This window comes from Brachyistius frenatus, unplaced genomic scaffold (genome assembly GCF_029030835.1).
Source record: "Brachyistius frenatus isolate BFR_SWC_R1_liver_20210118 unplaced genomic scaffold, ASM2903083v1 Contig_35, whole genome shotgun sequence".
In the NCBI taxonomy this organism is placed as follows: domain Eukaryota; kingdom Metazoa; phylum Chordata; class Actinopteri; family Embiotocidae; genus Brachyistius; species Brachyistius frenatus.
Genome location: NW_027210634.1, coordinates 2787246 through 2810253, shown reverse-complemented (window position 1 = coordinate 2810253; position 23008 = coordinate 2787246). Strand labels below are relative to the sequence as shown.

At 45.9% G+C, this 23008-nt stretch overlaps 1 protein-coding gene across 4 annotated transcripts; it reads right to left on the bottom strand.

Annotated features, from left to right (window-relative positions):
- Nucleotides 1-140: 140 nt before the first annotated feature.
- Nucleotides 141-22408, bottom strand: ppp3ccb (protein phosphatase 3, catalytic subunit, gamma isozyme, b). 4 transcript variants are annotated; one of them, XM_069700998.1, is made up of 14 exons: nucleotides 21704-22408; nucleotides 15810-16007; nucleotides 15315-15439; nucleotides 12922-13033; nucleotides 12623-12768; nucleotides 11870-12009; nucleotides 10035-10112; nucleotides 9569-9663; nucleotides 9271-9396; nucleotides 8986-9063; nucleotides 6640-6724; nucleotides 4969-5066; nucleotides 3859-3885; nucleotides 141-2449 (listed from the first exon to the last, which is right to left on the bottom strand). In XM_069700998.1, exons 1-14 carry the CDS (start codon nucleotides 21753-21755, stop codon nucleotides 2265-2267), a joined length of 1545 nt encoding a protein of 514 aa, XP_069557099.1. In that variant the 5' UTR covers nucleotides 21756-22408; the 3' UTR covers nucleotides 141-2264. The 4 variants fall into 4 exon arrangements, with proteins under 4 accessions (XP_069557099.1, XP_069557101.1, XP_069557102.1 ...); XM_069701000.1 differs by having other exon boundaries at nucleotides 141-2440; XM_069701001.1 differs by having other exon boundaries at nucleotides 6640-6712.
- Between the last annotated feature and the right edge of the window lie 600 nt (nucleotides 22409-23008).

The window sequence follows — 23008 nt, the reverse complement described above, 5'->3', positions numbered from 1 at the left end:
ACGCCGCGGGCCTCCGCATTGAAAAGCGACGTTTCAATGCCGCTCGCACAAAAGCGGCGGCTCCCACGCCGGCCTCTGATTGGCAGCCGCTCGGCGTCCTTGAAAAGCAGCAGCATTCAAACAGACACACAAGGCAGCCGATCTTTTCTGTTTTTTATTTGAATGGAGTGAAACATCTACATAAATGAGAGGCCTCGCAATACATGAACTCCACAAAAGTTGTATTTCTTTTTTTTCTTTTTTTTTTTTTTCAAATTCAGCTGTAAAGAAGAAAAAAAAAAAAGGTTTCGATTTTTTTCTCTTTTAAACCTTCTCTGTACATTCTGAGATATGTTCTGAGAAATGAGGCCCAAGCGCACTCCACCCGCCCCCCCACCGAAATAAATCAACAGACCAGCAAATCAAACCCACCCAGGTCCTCATCACACCTGAAACACACCCGAAACACACCTGCTCTCCCGCCACACGTCACATACATATTTTTTTATATATATATTAAAGGATTATTCCACTTTATTTTAACTTTGGTTTCAGTTCCGTTGGTTTTTAATCAGCGACGCTAATAAGACGTCGACTGCCGGTTCCCAACGTGCAGGTCGAGGCCCCCCGCGAGAGGTCGTGTGATCATTTTAATGCGGTCGCTGATTTTACCCGTGAAATAATTAAAGCTGAAACGAGCTCCTACTTTTTCTCCGGCAGCTTCAAACTGTCGCAGCCTCGTCCTCTAACTTTTAAAGTGAATTTTCCTTCTTAAGCTTTCAATCAACTGCTATGTAAATATAATTTATTTGATAAATTTACCAGCGATTTTTAACAAATTTTATTTGAACATTTAATTTAGGATTTTCTTCAGATATTTTTCAGGCATATTTTTGGACACTTCATTTACACGTTTTGACATCTTTTGCTGCTCATCTTATTTTCAGGTTGGAGCTGCAGGGTTGTAATAAACATTTATTTGACTAAAAAAAAAAAAAAAAACGGCGCATCTGAACTAATTCACCACTTCTAATTACTAACAAATATTAAGATTTATTAAACTAATATTATGACTTTCTCTGAATAGTATTATATTTATTAAATATATTCGGGGGAAGAGACTCACACTTTGCGACACGCCGGCCGTCGAGAATCTTTAACTGAAACTCTGCGAACAAAAACCCGCCGCCGTCGCGTGACCGTCGGGGTGCAGATGTTTGTCGGTTTGTTTCCAGTCTCGACTCGCCGTTTTTGCCCTATTGAACCGATAAAGAAAACAATTTGGTGAGAAGAAGATTCATAATAAAATCTTGATTTAAAAGCGCCACTTAATGGGACTTTTCAGGAGCTTTCAACCACCGAGTTGCTGAACGTAGAGAGAAAAAGAAAACACGCAAGTGGACCTTGAGTTATGGTTTTTTTTTGTTTGTTTTTTTTGTATTTTTTCATTTTTAAATGATAACTATAATAATGTTCCGCGTCAAAGATTTGAAGCTGAATAAAGCAGAATAACCCTTTAATGTTCCTGTCTCTGCAGCCCCACCCACCACCCCCACCCCAGATACTTAAGCCTAAAGTCTATGTGTTGTAAAAAAACGGAAACAAAAAAAACCAAAAACCAAAATAAACATCACATTGAAAAGAGGGAACAATTAAAATATACATATATAATATAAATGTCAATACTCGCTCCGCGGAGCTCACTCACACTATCGTTGGCATAAGAAAGGATGGATGTCTTGATTTCTCTCTCTGTGTGTGTGTGTGTGTGTGTGTGTGTGTGTGTGTGTGTGTGTGTGTGTGTGTGTGTGTGTGTGTGTGTGTGTGTGCGTGTGTTGGGGCATGTGTGTGCGAGTGTGCGTGTGTGTGTGTGCGTGTGTGTGTGTGTGTGGGCACGAACACAGCGTTTGAATGAGCGTCACTTCCTCCCGCGACCAAAACAATAAGAAAAAACAAACAAACAAACAAACAAAAAAGAAATAACGCTGACACAACGGTGTGGTCTCGAGTACCGGCAGCCTCCTCTCTTGGGAAAAAACAAACAAACAAAAAAAACAAACGAAAAAAAAAAAAGAAAAAAAAAAACCCCGACTTGACTCGACTCGTCAGCCGAGTCAGAGTCGCGGGTCGCGTGAGATTTTCTCCCGTTCAGTCTGAAACTATGATATTTAATAGATGATAAAATAAATTAAGCGCGGTGAGAGTCGCTCGGACTGAACTGCCTCGACCTCCTGCTCTTAAAAGGAGGACTAAGGGGGGAGGGAGAGGGAAGGGAGGGGGGTTGTCTAGGCCTGAGCGTTGGTGCCGTTCTTGTCGGGCGGTCCGGTGCTGGCTGGCAGGTTGTTGAGGGAGGGGGCGGCCTCCTGCTGCTTGCTGTCGCGGCGGGGGGGCATCCTCTCGTTGATGCGGTCCAGACCTCGCGCCTCCTCGAAGCTCTGGATCTTGTGCTGCGGGTTGAAGCCTTGAATGGCTGCGGGAGGGGCGTAGGGGGAGAGGGGGGGGGAGAGACAGAGTGTTACAGAGCAGAAGAAAAAACAACAACAACAACAACAACAACAACAAGAAAAAAAGATCACCCGAGAGAACACCTGAAACACCTGAGAGACCTGAAACACCTGAGAGAGCTGAAACACCTGAGACAGCTGAAACACCTGAAACATCTGAAACACTGAAACACCTGAAACATCTGAAACACCTGAGAGAGCTGAAACACCTGAAACACCTGAAACACCTGAGACCTGAAACACCCGAGAGAGCTGAAACACCTGAAACATCTGAAACACCTGAGACCTGAAACACCTGAGAGACCTGAAACACCGGAGACCTGAAACACCCGAGAGAGCTGAAACACCTGAAACATCTGAAACACCTGAGAGACCTGAAACACCTGAGAGAGCTGAAACACCTGAAACATCTGAAACACCTGAAACATCTGAAACACCTGAAACATCTGAAACACCTGAAACACCTGAGAGACCTGACAGATACAGTTCTATGAACAGGTGCTTCTCGACGGGACTTTGATCTACAGGATCAGGCGGTTTTGATATTTCCTGCTCTGCTCTGGTTCCTAATCCAGAAATAATCACCGTCACAACAAACCGTGTCTATTTTACACCGGACTTAAAGAACTGCTCCTGAACCTTAAACTCCTGTCTGATCTTATTTCTGATGTATTCCTTAAAGTTTAAGGCACAAACATAAAAAAAAAAAAAAAAAAAAAAGTAAAGTTCTGATCCCGTTAAAGACAGAAATCAGCAGGAGGAGAACTTGGGAGAGAAAACTTACTTGCAAACAGGACAAGGACGGCATGAAGACAAGGAAACAGACTTTCATTAAAGGGGCATTTCACTGTTATCACTGTCAAACATTTTTTTTTTTTTTAAATATTACAAACATAAAAAGCGATGCAGACAGACGGGCAGCGGTACTCTGTGCAGCTCTTAACCGCTCTGCTGGACTTTACCATGTCCGAGAGTTTTTAACCGACAGGAAGCAGAATTCTAAACATGAATTTTTTTTTTTTTTTTTTTTTCAAAATAAAAGACCAAAACAAATGTTTAATGCACATCTTTGGCCGACTGTGCTGCACTGAAGACGAACCGACCGTAACTGTTGCACCCCAGACTAGAAATACAAAACATAACATGGGAATGATGGAAATATTGATATGAAAAAAAATAAAAAATAAAAATAATTATTCAGACTCTGGAGGACCTGAAACTGTCCTTTAACCATCACGGCCTCAGTTTCAACGTGCACAGAGAAGCTTCCAGACACACACACACACACACGCGCACGCACACACACAGAGACAGACAGACAGACAGACAGACAGACAGACGGACAGACGGAGATGAGATAGGAACGGTTGCGTACCTCGTGCCTCTTCTGCCTCTACGGTGGCTGTGTAAGCGTGAGTAGAAGTGCCATGCCCAAAACCAATGGAGAGAGAGTGGGAACGTTATATATCAACGCATTCAGTCAGTCACGTTATCTCTGCAATCAGTCAGTCCTGTTAACATGAAGGCAATCATCATACAACACCCCCCCCCCACCCCACCCTCCCACATACATTCCCCTCCCACCCTCCACCCTGACATCAGAGTCCGAGGTCACAGCTATAATCGTCATCGGGAATAACGAGGGGCCGTCGAGAGCAACTCAAAACAGGAGAGCGGCGGCGACGGGAACTCCCGCAAGAGCTCTGGGAGGATTTTTTTTTTTTGTTGTTGTTTTTTTTTTGTTGCAGGAACTCTCACAAAAATTCCGGTAAAAACAACCGTAGGAATTCCCGCAAAAATTCCCGCAAGGACTCGTTTGAAATTTCTGCAGGAACTCCCACGCGAACTCCTGCAGGAACTCCTGAAAGAAGTCTGGTAGGAATTCCTGCGAGTACTCCAAGAGGAACTCCCGCAGGAACTGCCACAAAGGCTCCCGCAGGAAGTGCAGCATAAAGACTGGAAGCAGAAAAATATACACCAACCAACGGTTTTAAAACGCTCGCTCATTAACGACCCGACCCGGTTTTACTCAAAACACGCTTGAAACCTGGAAGGACTTTGTTCGCAGGAAAATAGCTCGCGGCACAAATTTACAAAAAATAAAAAAAATAAAATAAAAAATCCAGATGTGTTTATTGGGAGATTGGAAATTATTGCAAAACTCGCTTTCCGATTCGGTTTTCCGTTTCGGAATTTACCGTAGCGCCATAAATAAAAATGCGTTCCGTTACGAGTCTTTCCTCCAACTTCCACCAAAAAAAAAAACCCAAAAAAACAATAAGAATCTGTCCCGTAAACGGCGGACATGAAAGCTGTTGTGACAGCGTCGGTGAGGTCTGGAGAAAGTATTTCAGCACGTACGGTAAGATCCCGGGAATGGGTCCAGATTTGAGTGGAACGGTTAGTGTGTGTGTGTGTGTGTGTTGGTTTTTTTCCCGTTTTTTTTTTAGCTGGACTCTGGTGGATTGGGATTTTACACACTCACCGCTTTGCAGAGTTCGCCGACCTCCGGACAAAACTCCCACGGGCAGCGTCCCGGTCGGGGTCAGACCCTTCAGCTGCAGCACGCTCTCGTTCTCCTCTCTGTCAACACACACACACACACACACACACACACACACACACACACACACACACACACACACACACACACAACCAATCAGAGGGATTTAAAAAAAAAAAAAAGTTTGGAAATTCACCAGATGGAACAAATAACACTTTTCCTGAAGAATCCAACAAAAAGAAATATTTAATAAAAGATGGAGCCCTGCCACTTTTATACAAACACAACGGAGATGTGTGAATTATTCCCGCATCACTGTCTTCTGAACTCTCACACTCGGGAGGGGATGGAGTGATGGGGGGGGGGGGGGGGTCATATTTCCCCTCTTTTGTTTTGTTGTTGTTTGTTTTACATTTGGATTCTCGTTTGTAATCGTTCTCCGAGTTTGATCTTTTTTCTATTCCAAGTACCAATATTGAAGGCGGAGAGAAATTTCGTTTTCCGTTTGCTTTAATTATATTTTGTTGAATTGTCTATGAATATATCTAGACAGCTGTAAAAATTGAAGAAAAAAGAAAGAAGAAAAAACGGTTGGAAATTTTTTTTTTTGAATTTGACTGTATAAGTTGCAGGAAAAAGAAAAGAAAAAAAAAGAACATGTTTATGTATGTAAAAAAAACAACAACAACACCGTTTTCTCTCGGTTTTTTAGCCGTCGGTCCGGATTCAAATTAAAAGAGAGCTTTTCGAAAAAGACCTCGAGACAGTTTCAAACCTAAAAATGTTGTCTCGGCGTGGGACCTGTGCTGCGTTTAATCGTTTCCTAGAACTAAATCTGCAGGAAGAAGAAGAAACGACGAAAAGAAAACGCCGCTTCCCTTGTGGTGATGTAATAAGCAGGTGTACTCCGGTTACAGGTGTTGAGACCACACCCCCAACAACGGAGGACAAAAGGGGAAAAAACCCACTGCTGGTGTTCCTTAAAAAAAAAAAAAAAAAAAAGAAGAAGAAGCGGGAGGCGTATATGGCTTTTAATTTGAAAGTCACGGTTGGAGAACTTTTTTTTTTTTTTTTTTAAATCTCTTAAGAAAAACATTTCTGATGTTTGACTGAAGCCGATTCTAAAAACACGCGCGTGTCGTCAGGCTGATAATTAGATCCTGAACGCACGTCTGTGTTTTTTGTTTTATCTTTGATCCTGGATGTGCGCTGCTGCTGCTTCCCCCCCATTTCAGACTAGGATCGCCCTTCAAAATAAAAGCTATAAAGGTGAAAGAAGCGACGCGTTTGTGAAGGTGTAAATGACTGCGGATTAACGTGATGCTTTTCTGGGCCTTAAAAGTAACTCAAAGACGGTTTTGTGAAAGGGAACATTCAGCATTTTGGGACAAATTCTTCTGACACACTTCCACACGATTAAAAGGAGGACATGTAAATCAAGACAAAAAAAAAAAAGTCATTAGCCTTAAACCAAAGTGGAGCAAAGGCTGGAAAAAAAAAAAAAAAGGATGGAAGCGTCTGAAACACGCCGATAACCTCGTTTATTCGACGCGTGTTTTAGTACGATTATGAATCGTTCCGCAAACCTGAAGGAACCAAACGGTTTAAAACCAGAGCGTCGGGAGACATAAAAAAAAAAAAAAGAAAACCCACCTGAGCACGGAGAAGACGCGCGCCATCTTTCCAATGGCTCGGATCTTATTCCGGATCACCTCCTTTCTGACAGCTGGAGTTCCACCTCAGGAGCAAAAACAAAAAGACGGGAAGTGAAGAACAGCTGTTCGGTTCATCGACGTCAGCGGAGGCTCTCGCTCCGTTTCACACATCTGAAGTTACAAAACAAATAACCTCTGGATGCCATTTAGCTACGCGTGCATTACAAATGAGCACGTCTGGTACATTTCATCCTAATTTCCACGTATAAATGGGACATTGGAGCTCAGGAAATGATCAACTTTTGCAAACAAATTCATGTTTTGTGTGTAAAAAATGTCTTCATTGTGGGACACGAATCAATAATGTGCACAAATGAGTAACAAGCAGACAAATAGAAAGAGAAATTGTGGATCTAAATGAATAAATCTGCACAAACAAATGGAGTAAAACATCAATAAATGCCAACATGTCAGTGATTTGTGCCTAAGAATGAAATTATTAAAAAAAAATGAACAGGACAGATGTGATTAATTTGTGTTTTAGTAATTTGGGACACAAATGCAATTTCCAACTCTAATCTGGAAATATAATTTTAAACTTCATTTTTGAGAGCAAAAATTGTTTTTTTTATATTTTTGTCTTAATGTGGCCCCGATACGTTATAGCGGTCTTTTACGCCCAGTGTGATGTCATCAGGTGGGAGGAGCCAAGGTCGACCTCCAGAAACAAAAACTTAAACAAAACAACCTCGTCTGATATCGTCTGTCAAAACACACAGAGACGGCGGTCGCACCGAGAGGACAGCCAGGGGTCGTCTTGTCCTGTAGCTTAGTTTTGCCGTCGCCACGGTTACAGTACCTGCCCTCCCCTTGGCCAATATCACAAACATGTTGTGGCAGTCTTTGACGCGCTTTCAAAACGGACGTTAAAAAGGTCCGTCGGCGCACGAGTGCAGATTATTGTCCGAATTAAATCCGCTAGCTCGGCAGAATCACGAGCTGGACGGCTCAAAACAAATCAGTTGTGTGTTTGAGTCTCCGATCTGAGAGCTTCAGAGGTGTTTTCACCCGACCGCCTCCGAATCATTGAACCGATCATCTGCTTCAATTTAACGACCAGAACGAACAGCAGGTGAGAAGGCGTTTTCGTGAGGCTGTTACTAACACACACACACAGTGTTGAACACCCACTGCAGGTCACCATGGCAACACGTCATTCTTCGTTTGTGGTTTTTCCTTTTTTTTTCTTTGACTGAGTGACGGAGGTATTTGGACGAACATCTGTCCAGAAACACATCTTTCTGGGACGTGTGATGGAGACTACAGCGAGCGGCTGGTTTATTCAGAATAAAACGACATAACTGAGACACAGATTTAACTTTTAAAAGTGTCGTCTTCACTTCTTAAAGTCAAAGATTATGCCAACATGATGTGTTTAAAACATTTTTTTTTTTGTATTATTGAAAGGACATAAGGCATGTCGATCTGTGTTTGACAGCAAGTGTGTGTGTGTGGGGGGGGTCTATCTGTTTGACAGCAGCTAGGGGGCGTGTCTACCTGTGTTTGACTGACAGTTGTTTTGGGGGTGTGTCTGTGTTTGACTCACAGCAGTTAGGGGGTGTGTCTGTGTGTTTGACTGACAGCAGCTAGAAGGGCGTTTCTATCCATGTCTGACAGCGAGTGGGCAGGGTAGGAAGGAGGGGGAGGGAGGGGGTGTCTATCTGTGTTTGACCGATAGTAGTTTGGGGGGTGTCTATCTGTGTTTGACTGATAGTAGTTTGGGGGCGTGTCTATGTGTTTGACTGATAGTAGTTTGGGGGCGTGTCTATCTGTGTTTGATAGTAGTTTGGGGGCTGACTGATAGTAGTTTGGGGGCGTGTCTATCTGTGTTTGACTGATAGTAGTTTGGGGGCGTGTCTATCTGTGTTTGACTGATAGGAGTTTGGGGGCGTGTCTATCTGTGTTTGACTGATAGGAGTTTGGGGGCGTGTCTATCTGTGTTTGACAGGAGTTTGGGGGCGTGTCTATCTGTGTTTGACAGATAGTAGTTTGGGGGCGTGTCTATCTGTGTTTGACTGATAGTAGTTTGGGGGCGTGTCTATCTGTTTGACAGGAGTTTGGGGTGTGCGCGTCTGTGTTTGACTGACAGCAGTTAGGGGGCGTGTCTATCCGGAGGATTGATTTCCATTCATTTCATTACAGAAGGATTATCACTATCAGCAGGGGGGGGGGGGCCGGTCTCTGAAACTCTCGGCGATGTGTTCAGGAACAGTCTGACATTTAGAGTGAGAGTTGCGAACGCACCCGCGAACGAAAATGAGGTAGTAATGAGAGACCCTCCTACCCTCACACGTGTCGTCCCCTTCGGACATCAGCTCGTCGTCGGAGCAGATGTTCAACACGTTCACCAGCATCTCCGTCACTATGGAAACACGTGTGCAGAGCAGCGGGTATCGGGTCATGTGACACAAACTCAAGACACGCGACTTTAGCAGTAAACTCGGATCCGGCGGCTCTGGTCGTGCAGCAGTTACATTATTTTGACAATTACATGCTGTAAGCTCCAGTAGAGGCGTGTTTGTACGCGCACACACACACACACACACACACACACACACACACGTCTGACCTTTCTCTCCAACGAAGGGCAGCGACCAGGTGAAGACGTCCATGAAGTTGGGCAGCCAGTAGGGGTGAGGGGAGCAGTTAAACTGCCGGATGTTCATCACGTTATTCTCATATTTCAGCACCGCGGCTGAGGACGAGAGAGAGAGAGAGAGAGAGAGAGAGAGAGACACACACACACACACACACAATCAACATCTGTACTTCGTGAAGCGCTTTTTTTTTTTTTGTCTCCTGTTGCCAAGGACTCAAGGCTTCCAACCTGTTGCCATGGTTTCCACCCTTGCCTTCCCTTCTCTTACCTTTGTTATTGTACACGTCCAGGTAGTTGGGAGCAGAGAAGATGGTGATTAAAGAAGGGAAGCCCGTCGTCTGACTTTTCCTGTACATTCGATACCTGACGGGCAGAAAGGAGGGAAGAGTCGGACACGTATCTCTCCCGTACGGGAACGCGGTCGAAACGTCGGCCGTTTAAAACGAACGAGCAACGTTTCCTTTAACTGGCAGCGTTTGAACGCAGCGTGAAAGTTTTGCGAATCCTTGAAAAGTTTCCAATATTTCTGCGTGAAATGCGACCAAAAAAAACCATCATCAGTAGATAAAGAGAAACTTAATTACAGAAATTAGACGATAATATTCCACTTGGCTGTTAATTTATCGACGAAGCGGTAAAATATAACATAATACAATATCATATTTTCATGGAAATGCTGGAAGCGCGAGCGTCTCTCGGAGCCGCTGGGAGAGAATCGGATCGACGTGACTCACCCTGCATCCTGGGCTTCGTGTGCTCGTATTACAGACAACAGGTTATTGTTCATCAGGAAGTCGCACACCGCCGGGTAGCTGAAAAAGAACCAACAACAACAAAAAAATACAAACACGTGCGTTAGCGCCGAAAGGATCGGGACGACGGTTTGGTGAACAAACACAGACGAGCAGTCGGCGTTGACGCTCCTTCGCAGCGGTTGCCATGACAGTTAAGAAGGCCACTTAAAGTCGAAAATGACAAAAGATGCTAATGGTGCTAAAATTAGGGATTAATTAAGGTCGGGTCTTTAAGGCGGGAGGTGTGTGTGTGTGTGTGTGTGTGTGGGGCTGCTTTCTCTTCCTCGCAGAAAATGCCAACTCACTTCAGATTTTTTTTCTTTTTAATAAACAATAGAAAACAAGAGCAGCAGCGACTCGCAGCCGCAAACACGGGCAGGACAAAAAAAACAACCTCATTTGAAATTAAAAAAAACTGCCAAAGATTTATTGTTCTCTCTCTCTCTTTTTTTTTTTTCCTTTGTCCCACATGGCGGTAAAGGGAATCTGCGGACCGCGGTTCAGATGGTCTGTGGGATATTGCAGCAGATTTGTGTAATTGTTTATTCATTTCTTTTTTTTTTTTTTATATCGAAGAAGAAACAATTCATCCAAAAAAACAAAAACAAACATCTGAGTAATCACTTGGAAAAATAAATTGTTGAATAAACTGGACTGTTTTTGGTTGGGGTTTTTTTTTTGCATCTGAAGAGGCTTTATTGGCTTCTGATTTTTTTTTTGAGCAGCGCAAACCTGAAACCGCTCCGGAGTCTTTTCATTTGAAAGTACACCCAGGTTTCTTTCTCAAACAGTTATCCAAAGACTTTCAGGGTTTCCGGAGGATGAATCCCGGGAGGAGTTCAAAATCTATATGTGAATTCGCTTCCTGTCAAAAGAGTCTCAGAAGGAACTGAAACTCTGCAGGACGGTTTTCAGTCAAAGCACCAGCTGCTGTTTCTTAGCTGCAGCGTCCCGGCCTGTTAGCGTGTTAGCCTTTAAAGCTGTGGCCTCGTGCGTTGTCGTTGTTGTTGTCGTTTGCCCGACGGATCGACAAAAGGTTATTCAAAGCAGACGGAAACACAGAATTTTGTCTTCAATTAAAACCTTAAGACTTTTTTTTTTTTCCCCCTCCAGCGCCACCGTGAGGTCAGGTGTTGCAACATTTTCTTCAGATGGCGGCGGACCATCGACCGTAAATGTCTTTTGGTCAAACGGGGCCGGGCATTCGTTTCCTGTCACGTTCTCTGCTGCTGAAAATAATCTGTAATCTAATCTCTGGAGACCTGAGAAGTAGAAGCTACGCGGACGACCTCCCGTTGCCGCTGCAGACTCGGAAACGAGTTCGAATAAAACGACAGCAGCTGCTTTGTAACGAGCAGCACATCTGACCAATTTAAAAACATGAAAAACAAACCGACGGCAGATTAAAAAAAACAAACAAAAAAAAAGCGGCTTTGGAGCCGCTGCAGCTTTTTTTTTTCTTTTTTTTCTGACCTCCATGTGGCGTCAACACGGCGAGTTCAGTTCAAATATTAAGACGGAGGCAGAGAACACTAATATTTATTTTGACTTGTGTGTGTGTGTGTGTGTGTGTGTGTGTGTGTGTGTGTGTGTGTGCGCGCGCGCGCGCGCGCGAAAGCGGATTTAAACCGGCGGTCACTTATCCAGAGATAAGCCATTGTTTAGAAAAGCTTTAATCAGCTCAGATTAACAGACCCGCCTGCTTTTTGTCTTTTTTTTTTTTCTTCTTTTTTTGTATTTTTAAAATAGTATAAACAGTTCCCGCTGCAGCGTACCTGTAGAAGTACGAGCAGCCTCTGACGCTGTTGTGGGAGAAGTGTTCCTGGGTGTTCTCGGAGCCGTAGTCCTCCCCCGGGTCCGACCACAGCAGGTCGCACATCGGCCCGAACGCTGGCGGCTCCTTAAACCGGTCCAGCTGCGCACACACACGCACAACACACACGCACGACACACACACAACACAGTTTAAAACACTATATAATTTTTTTTTTTAAACTCAAACAGTTTAAACTCGCACTTTTGTTTTCATTCTGAAAAAGAAACATTCCGCGAGGTCAGTCATTTAAGAGACCAACATGAAACCGGCTTCGTGTTTTTCACGCAACTTCGAAGGTTTGGAAACAGTTTTGTATTTTTAGAAGCTGATAATCAGACGACCTCATCACATGTTGTTGTTATTGTTTTGCCCGTCGGCAACTTTTTTTTTTTTTTTGATCCGGGAGTGCCCATAATTGGACGAGCCGGGGGAGGAGCCAGCGGTGGATCCGACTCGATCGGATTGGAAACCCGACGGTACTACGTCCCGCCTACCGATAGTCGTAACCCGACTGCACCACAGGGCTGTCAATCAAACAGACACTTTGTATTTCATGAGACCAGTTGAATGGGGAGTCTACGGAGGCTTTTTGGAGCCGACCTGTAAGTGGCTCTCGCAGCTCATAGCGCTTCGGCCTCATTTTTCAGACACTGAAGCGACGTCCACTTCCATTGACAGCCGGTGCTTTGGACTCTGGATTCTGCACTCTCACCTTCCGGATGTCGTCCAGGCAGGTGATTTCAGGGCTCAGGCCTCCGTGGACACACAGGAACTGCTGGTTGAGGAGAGCAGCCAGAGGCAGGCAGTCGAACGCCTCCATGCAGGCGTCGTATACACGCTCGGAGTACTTTATTTTACCTGGAGGGCACGCACGCACACACACACACACACAGACAGACACACACAGACACACACCAAGGTCATTTCACTGCACACTTTAAACACTCTGCTGAGCGCCCCCCCCCCGTAGTAAACAGTGATAAGCAGTTGGTCTTCGGCGGCGGCACTTACACTCCTGCTTGAAGGTGAAGTACTCTGTGAGATGTCTGCACTCGTGGTTGCCTCTGAGGAGGAACAGGGTGTTGGGGTGGTTGATCTTCAGAGCCCACAGGTACAGCACGCACTGCCAAGAGACACACACACACACACACACACACACACACACACACACACACACACACACACACACACACACACACACACACACACACACACACACACACACACACACACACACACACACACACACACACACGAGGAGAGAGTGTCAATCCTGCAGCGACAACAAGCACACACATCGAATCCCTCCTCCAGTCTTGTTTTTTGCTCCATTTTTGGTCTCCACCACGTCTCTTCAGCTTCACTTTGTTTAACAGCTGGACGTTTCCACTGCAGGAACTTCAACCTGTCGTTGCTTCATCAGTCGCAATGACCCGATAACACAGTTCAGATCTCGCAGACGTTTTCTGAATGAAAACATTCACAGATACTTTCAGTTTTTTCCTCGACCAGGTGGAAATTTATCGACATTTTTTTTTTTTTTTTTTTTTTTGAAGGTGCTTGAAGATCCGATCACCTCTAAAAGTGTACGTCACGCAACGGATCCAATACAAAGTTGTAATATCGACATTTTAAAGTGGATTAAATGCCGTCGACTCAAAGCCCTCGTTTTGATCCGCTCCCGTTTGCCCCGCTAAAAGACTCTGCATCACAAACTCCCGCGCTTTCTGAACCGTTTCAAATTAAAAGTCCTCCAGCAGCATTTTCAGCTGACAGAGACCCCTTCGTTTCTCAACAGGGCTTTTATTGTGAAAAATTTGCAGTAAACATTTGCGTAGTTGCTATTCATTTACCATATACTAGATTAGGCTGCATTATTGACCGTCGTCGACTGGTCGCACTACAGTACTTCCTGGTTAGAGGTGTGCTGATGTGTTGCTTCATACGTGTGAGACATGAAGGGGACAGTGGGACATTTGTGCGATGGTGAGGCGCGTGAAAGGAAAAATACGGCAGTGCAATAAGCGCAAACCAGGAAGTGTTACAGATGCAAATTTTACAGCCTTACAGACTCGACTCAGGGCGAACCGCACGGACTACTGTGTCTGTTTTCAGGTCAGGGCTGGCAGAAGAATTATTAATTGTGCAGCGATATAATTGACGGGATCATCGATCGGTGACCGGGGCCTGCAGCCGGTCCTCTTCCGTCAGGAGAGCCTCTCTCTCCTTCAACATCGTCGCGTTCACCGTGGACCACTTCAGGATTTAACCGTAGGTAACTGCGAAGGTGACCAGAAGAGCCGACAGATAATGAGGTTTAAAAAAAAAATTAAAAAAAAAATGTGCCAGAACGACAGAATCCGAGCGACGTCCCACTTTAAAACCCACCGTTCAGCTGTCGCGTCCGACCACCTGCTTCACTCGGCGACAACGAGCCAGATCTGACGGACGAGCTGTTCGAGGAGCGGCTCGGCCAATCGCAGACAAGGAGGCGGACGACGAGCGAGAAGGTTTCTGTCGCGCAACGACTTTTCAAAATTCTGTTTAAGACTTTAACATCTTCATGGCCTTTTTTTTTTAAACAAAAATTATTTAAGAAAGTGAAGATTTATAACTCGTCAGAGGCCATGAAGAGTCTTCATCCGACTTATTCGGTCTGTTCCAACTGTCTGAAATGCAGATATTCACTTTACAGCCACATTCAGCAGCATTTTTCTTTGTTATAAACGTTTGAGAAGCTCGAATCGGAGACTTTTTCGGGCATTTTTACTTGAAAAAACCAACTAATAATGAATTAGCTGATAGTTTAAGCCGAGAGTCCGCGGGTCGTCCGAGATGTCTGGAAACCGTCTCTCATCTGAAGATAAATGACCTCCACAGGAGTCGAGCTCGCTGCTGCTGCTTCACACGCTGCCCGACCCGGATCGTGACTTGATAAAACTGGACAAACATCCCCGCGACGCCCAGTCGGAGACGCAAGGGCGGAGCTCCAGGATGCCCGCTAATCCTCGACAGGGAGGCGTGATGGCAGAATGATAAAAAGGTCGCGCGGCCAGGAAACACTGTGTGTGCGTCAGGAGGTGAACAGTACGCCTTTCATTCAATTTGACTATTTAAAGCTGCTCTGTTGACGCCGCGCAGCCGCAGCTCTGGACGTTACGTGAATTCCATTTAAAGAATCTTTAAAAAAAATTCTGTCTGAAAGTCACAGCTCCGTCTAAATTGATCGATTATCAACAAGTGCGTTTTACTGACTCTGGTTTATCGTCAAACGATAAAAAAAAAAAACAAAAAAAACCACCAGTAGAAACAAGAGTCGTCCTGCTGACACCGAGAGTCTTCTGCTGTTCCAGCACACTCCACCTGCCTCGTTACTAACGGCAACAGACGAGCGCCCCGCCTACCTCGATGCTGAAGTAGCCTCGGTCCACGTAGTCTCCCAGGAACAGGTAGCGGGTGCTGCTGGGGGACCCGCCCACCTCGAAGAGCTTCATCAGGTCAAAGAACTGGCCGTGGACGTCTCCGCACACTGAGAACACACAGAGACACACAAAAGAGACACACAGAGGGGTTGTTGGGGTTCAACACAACATGAATACAAAACTGAAACTCAAAGGATTGGAGTCAGAATCTGATCAGGAGGTTGGAGGATGGAAGATAGGAGGGCGGGAAGATGGAGCAGGACAGGAAGATGGAGGAGGACAGGAAGATGGAGGAGGAAGGACAGGAGGGTGGAGGGGGAAGGACAGGAGGGTGGAGGAGGAAGGACAGGAGGGTGGAGGAGGAAGATAGGAGGGTGGGAAGATGGAGCAGGACAGGAAGATGGAGGAGGAAGGACAGGAGGGTGGAGGAGGAAGTACAGGAGGGTGGTGGCGGGTGGAGGGTTATGGGTGTTTTACCTGTGATGGGGGCCTCCACCTCCAGCATGCACTTCTCCTGGCGGAGGATGGCGGCGCCCTCATTGATGATCCGCAGCGCCGTCTCCTCCTCCAGCCGACCCTCCTTCACCAGATGGGCCTTCAGCACCTCCACGCTGGGCCTCCCGTCCACGTACAAGTCTTTGACCGACAGGCGAGTGCCGGGAGGATACGGCACCGCTGCAGACAGGAGGAGACGGGAGGAGGGGTGAGACGGGCAGCGACAGACACACGGATAAGACCCGAGAGGAGCGGCTCCTGATTGGACGCCGAGGCCGTCAGTCAAACTGTGGAGTTTCAGGCCGGTTATCAGAAAACCTCAGAAACATCCACTGCTCGGTATCTGAAGGATCTAAAGCCCGCAGAGGAAAAGAGCAGCTCAACGAAACATGTTTCGGCCTGAACAAGCAGGAGCAGGTTTCACATAATAATCGCAAACTAAAAAAAAAAAAAAAACACACCAACGTCTGATTTAAAGATGAGTTCTGTTACGTTAGCATCAGTGTCGACAGGTTCGACTTCCTCTGTGGCGTCATATTTTCAAACGCGAAAACCTAACGGCTGATCCTGGTTCGGCGTCTGCAGGCCGACGGGTACTCAAGATACTGCAGTAAAAATACCACACGGGGAAAATACTGCAAGTATCACCTCCATAATACTGAATCAGAAGTATCAGAGCTGTGACGTGACTTTTTGAGGGGTCTCAGAGGGACAGGAGTGATTTAACAGTGCTGAATAATCCGAGTTGTATTTGTTTTGGAGCCAGAAGTGAGCATATTTGGGGGGCACTAAGCCCCACCCACCTACAGTAGAAAAATCCGACTGCACCACAGGCCTGTCAATCACACAACACCTTTTCTCCCCCAACTGTACATGTGTTACCAGGGCAACCAAGTCAGTCACACTGAGTCATTTTCCAGTGAAAGACCTGCTTTTTTTTTTTTTCTTTTAACTCTGCAGCCACACGACTAACAGAAACTCTTCTTCAACGACCAGGACGACGTGTCTGGGCCAGACCAGAAGACAAAAGGGGGAGGGAGGGAGAGAGAGAGAGAGAGAGAGAGAGAGAGAGAGAGAGAGAGAGAGAGAGGCTTGGCAGGACAAGGAGGAAATACCAACCAGATTCATTCCTGGAAAAAAACACGAATGTTTTCATGGAGACGTGGAGGATTCGGAGGGCGACGCTGCTCCTTCAGATTCACCCCTCACAAAGATAGTTTAGCAACACGAGACGCACCACTTCTGCACCAGATGTCATGTTTAAGAGAATAAGGAGATGACAATGAATCTTCGTGAAACTTTTTCTGACCCCCTACAGGGTAATTTAACTCCCACTACCTGCAGGCATCACATCCGAACCGATGCTTATTTTGTATTTTTGCCCACCTGTAATTTACATGAATATGAGATATTAGCCGTGACTCCACCCACGAACATCCAACCTCCTCCGTCTGGTGACAGAGCCGATGTCACTCGTGATCGGAGAGTATTTCTGTACGGCACGCTCGCCCCGGCCCGATGGTCTAGTTTACGACTCTGAAACCGAACCAGGTCGCACACGCTCAGCCAATCACGCCAGCTCCTGAACTGGTTCAGCAGCAGCAGGAGGAGGAAGAGGAAGAGGAGGAGGAGGAGGAGGAGGAGGAAGAGCGGCCGGGCTCCAGACACATGTGAGGTTATCTGCTCTACAACTCGGACGCCAGAGTCGAGGAGGAAGTGATGAAGCTGTGGTGTCGCAGAGACGCGAGAGGAAGTGGTGTTTAGATAATCAGAGAAAGGACGCAGCGGAGACACTTCAGGTGTCAAGCTTACGCCCATCCAGTCAACAGTCCAACGATAACACTTAACTGTAACACAAGTTGCCCAAGTTGCGAGACAAAGATCTGGTTCTAGAACCTCTTTTTTTTTTTTGGGTGCCATCTTGAAAAACGACCTGCATTTCCGCCAATCTGCAGCAGAACCGTTGCGTCACCATGACAACAAACTTGTTTGGCTTGGCGAGAAAAACGAGGTTCTGGAACCAGACCTGACCCGGTTCTGGACTGGTGGAATTGCTCAAAGACAGGGCCCAGGACAGAGCTCCATTCGGGGGCCCACAGCAGCACTCAGGACAGAGCTCCATCCTGGGGCCTAAAGCAGGACACTGAATCGGCTCCATCAATCATGAATGAGGACAGAATCATTACACATGCCCAGCAACGCAAACGGCCGGACTGATTCGATTACCATCGGTAACTAAGCCAAAAGGCCGAAGCAGCCAGAGCAGATCCATCGTTGTGTACACACACACACACACACACACACACACACACACACACACACACACACACACACACACACACACACACACACACACACACAGCCCATTGAGCGTCTCCAACAGGAGCTGCAGTCAGTGATAAAAGGGCAGCGATGTTAAGCTGCAGCATCAGACCGAGTTTACACTGAAATAATTATCAGCTGAGCGGATTCAGAGGCGGCAACAGTGAACTATTTCCCCACAATGCAACTCCATGTTTTAGTTGGTTTTTTTTGTCTGTACAACAGTCCAAAACCAAAAGAAAATAAATGTAACCTCAGAAATCAAAATGTTTTTATCTCTTTGATTAAAACGACGAAATTAATAATCTCGTTAGTTCCCGTTTAGGATTTCACTGATGATGTATCAGGTTGATGGGCTCTGTTGTCATCTAATCGCCTGTCAAATTAGAAGCTTTCCTGCGTCTCGTGGCTCACGCGGACACTTCATCGATCAATCTGTTTACGTAACAGATATCAGGGAGATGAAATCGATCGGCCGCAGCTCGACTGAATCACATCAGACAACACGAACTCCAGCAGTTTAATTACACTTCTGCCGTGTCGGAAGCAGGTTTGTCGAGTTTGGGTCGCAGTGTTAGCAGACAGAAGGAGTGAAAGGCCCACGAGGAGAGCCCGGTCGCAGCTCAACCACACAGACCGGGCGCGTTTTCCCACTTCCTGTCGGACCCACAGCCGCGAGAAGGCAGCTTTAACGACGCGGCGCTCTCCTGCATCTTAAGCCTCGCTTAACCCCGCTGAGCCAATCAGACGCGACCGCCACGGATATCCCACCCGAGAGACCGAAACTTCTGACGGAAATCAATTTTATTGACACACAGATATCTTCACAACAGATTCATCTGCAGATTTTTCAATTATTGTGTAATAATCAGTGTAATTATTTTGTCTGTGAGAAGTCAGAAAACTGAAAAATGCTGATTGTGATGTCAGAAATGTTTCACCGAACCGCAACAATATTTAACATTGGGCTTTTATTGAAATAATCATTTTCATTACAAATGAATCTGCAGATGTTTTTTCATCATTAGTTAATTAATTAATGGTCTGCAAAGAGGCAGAAAATGGTCAGAAAATCTGCCGCAGTGTGAAGTGACGTATTTGATTAAATCGTCCGTCTGAGATGCTGCAACAGTTTGGCAGTTTTAGCTCCAAAAAAAATTGGCTATAAATACTTGCCGATTAATTTCCCATCAATCAACGTGTTGACTAAACGTCTGATCGTTGAAGCCGACAACCTGACGAATCAGCATTTCAGCTGGAAATGGTTTTATCATGCACTTTATTTTGGCGGGTTCAGAAACTTAGCTCGCTACGATTGGTCGGATTCAGAACAAAGAATTAAACCGTCAGTGTGAGCCGGTGTCGACCTGCGATCAACAGCCGCATTATCGATTAATCGTCACTAAAATCCACCAAACATTCATTGGTTGTATTTGACACATTAAACTGAATGTGTTTGAACTGTTCGGTCTGTTTTATTTTCCCTCTGCAGGTTGACACACATTTGATTTCGGATGTTTTAGGAACAAATTTGACTAAATTTACGACCGAACATTAACAAAACAAAACAAAAAAAAAAAGAAGAAGTTAGAGGACGTTGGTGGCCTCACACAGTTTAACACCAAGAGATTTAAAGCAGCTCCACCGTCATCCGTTTTTAATTGGACTGATATTAGGAAGTAAAACAAACTGATTCTGATGTGACAGGAGGAAGATATTTCACAGTTTAACATCAGAAACAGTAGACATCACGAAGAATGTAATAATCATTAGGAATGACTATGAAACCGAAACACAAAAAGATCAACATCTTTCTCTGTGAAGAAACAGTTTTAACACAGAAAAAAAACTTGAACTTTGGTTCCAACTGTGACGTTAGTTTGTGGAGCTGAAGTGACAGAAAAAGGGAGTTTTTTTTTTTCTCCCCGTTTTCACAGTCTGTTTAAAGTGCCTGCAGCCAGATCCTCCTTTTATTTGCAAAGAGCTTTTAATTTTGCATCTTTTGCAAACAGAAATCCGTCTGAGTCGTGACTGAAGAGTCAGAAACGCTGCACGCACTTTAAATTCAGTGTTTTTCTCGATTTCCTGATAATAAACCTACATAAATTCAGTTCTGACTGCATAGTCTTCATGTTTTCAGCTCTCCATCATCAGCGATCGATCCGATCAGCTTCATCGGGAACAGGAGCTGCCGACAGACGCTTTAAGCTCCTGTTAAATGATGACAGTCTGACAGATCGGTGAACAATTAAAGGTTGGAAGAAAAAAAAATCCTCCTCCTCGGAGACAAAAGAATCACTTCATCCAAACGGCACAGTCAATATTTACTGGTAAGGATTGTTCAACCAACACAACGTGAAGCGATTCTTTTATTTGAGCGATTTTTTTTTTTTTCCCCCCAAGGAAAACTGAGAAACATTCAGACCGCAGCCGCAGAGCCGAGATCTGTTATTGATCACTGAACATTCAGATTGTAATAAATATGTCAAAATGGATTGAACCCAGCTTCTTAAAAATTTGATCATTTTGTTTTATCTGATGTTTGGGATTTTGGACAACATCTAACAGGCATTGAGAGACATTTTATCTGAGGTTTATTTTTGTGAGACTTTTTTTGGACACCGGATGATCAATTAAACACCTTTTTAAATGATTCCACAATCAATAATAAGACCTGAGTTTATATAAGAGCAGGAATTTATTAACGTTTCTTACCAGTCTGTGTCTGAAATGAAACTACTTAGAGATGTAATTCATCAACTGGTGGATTACACAATGAAAAATAGGGTTTAAAAAAAAAATTATTCTGCATAACAAATATTAAAAGACGTCTGAGATTAAAGCTTTTAGAAAAACAAACAACAACAACAAAAATGTTCTTATGTTTTCAGTCAGATTTAAACCTGCAAGTCTCAGTGGACTGATGAAGAGTTCCTCATCTTCAAAAAGTCATTTTAGACAAACAGCTGTTTGATGGGGGGCGGGGGGGGGCAATATTATTCAGGCCAATTCACTCTCATATACACACACACACACACACACACACACACACACTGCAGCACTCTCACATCCACAACATTTAAAATGTTTTCGTGCCTCCACGTCAGCGGCCACTCGAGGCCACGTCCCGCGGGGCACGGGGCGGTTTTGGTCCGGAAACAGGAGCCCGGTGTCCGGCCGCTCCGGGAACCTGAGCCCCGGACGAGCTGACATCTGGCACTCCTGACAGCTAAGCTAAAACGGCTAGCTGATTAGCCGCCGCCGCCGGATTGATTGATTAACTTGCCGATCGATTAGCCCCGGTTGGCTGATCGGTGAGAGGCGGTAAGCGGCGAGCACGGGCGGCCGGGCTGGACGCACTCACGAGCCCCGGGAGGGGGTGGTGGTGGTGGGGGGGGGAGACAATGAGCCGCGAGCGGGTGCTGCGTGACATCCAGCCGCCCCGCTCACGGTTAGCAGCCAGGCTAGCCCCCCCCCCCCTCCCACCCCGACACCAGCAACGGTCACTTCCTGCCCCGGGAACAAGAGCATTTAGAGAGGGAAACGAGTCGTACCTTTGATGGGTCGTTCCGTGGTGGACATTTTGGTCTGGTCCTTGGCCGACATCCTCCCTCCCTGCGGACTGCGGCCGGAAACGGAAGAGAAATCCCGAACGAAACCGGACAAATTCCGGACCAGCTAGCTAGCTAGCTGCGGCGAGCTAGCAGCGCTAGCTAGTGGAGGAGGGGAAGGGGGGGGAGGAGGAGGAGGAGGAGGAGGAGGGTGGTGGTGATGGTGGTGGCGGGAGCAGCTGCAGGAACAGGGCGACCGAGCCGAGCGGAGCCGGGCTGGAGTCTCACAGCTGATCCGGGGTGGCGGCGGTGGTGGTGGTGGTGGTGGGGGGGGGGGGAGAGGAGAAGGAGGAGGAGGAGGAGGAGGGAAGGGAGCAGGGAGGGAGGGGGTCTCTTGAACCGAGCGGTTTGAGCTTCTCCTTCAGGTGCCCGGCTCCGCGGTGCAGAGGGACGCCGAGCAGCCGTCGCCGTGTGTCCAGGAAGCGGCCCGGGCGGCGCCGATTTCTGCTGCAGCAGCACCGAGCGGCGTCAGATCATAACCCTACTTTATCCCTTTATATTCTCGGACGAGCTGCATCTGTTCCAGGCCGCTGCGCTTTGCTTTTTTTTTTTTTTTTTTTTTTCTCTTCCTGTCGTGATCCGATGTGTCGTCCAGACCCCTTCTGTCGGATTACAATAATCCGCCGCAAGAGGATTTCCTACAACACGGCTCGGCGCGGGGGGTTCTGGGTAATGTAGTTCCGACGGGAACATGAAGGCGGAGCCCCGAGACAAACCGTGTTCAAACCTGTTCGGACCTTTTACACTCGAACCACTTCGTATCTTAAACCCATTAAAAAATATATATATATATATAAAAAAAACTCTTGAGTTTGAACATTGTTGTTTATCAGTTCTGCGTTATTCTGAAGGATTAAACTACAAAAATTCAGAATTTTATTATCAAAAATTCTACAACATGTAAATGCTGCTGACATACATCAGTTCTATCGATTCATCAACTACTGGCAACTATTTTGAAGATTTAGTCACTTGATTCAAATATCTTCTAACTATTTTTTTGGAGTTTGGCACCAGGCTGGTCACAGGATGGGTAGCTCCGTTTACGGATGTTTGAAATGAAACATTAACGCCCCAAACATCCAACCGATAAACGTCGTTAAGCGCCAAACGTGCTGTATTTCTGTGGTGCCCGAACACGGCACGAAGAGCTGAAGAGAAAGTCGACAGCGCCGTCATGTGGACGCTGATCAAACTGCAGGGGGCCTTTGTTTGCGTGTGTCTCAGAAAACCAGGTTTCTCAGAAAA

Coding starts and splice junctions, on each gene's coding strand:
- ppp3ccb (XM_069700998.1), bottom strand. CDS start 21,755: ATGTCGGCCAAGGACCAGACCAAAATGTCCACCACGGAACGACCCATC. Junction 13,034..15,314: donor GAGGCTACTTCAGCATCGAG/GTAGGCGGGGCG, acceptor GTCTCTTGGCAG/TGCGTGCTGTACCTGTGGGC. Junction 5,067..6,639: donor CGCGTCTTCTCCGTGCTCAG/GTGGGTTTTCTT, acceptor GTGTGTTGACAG/AGAGGAGAACGAGAGCGTGC.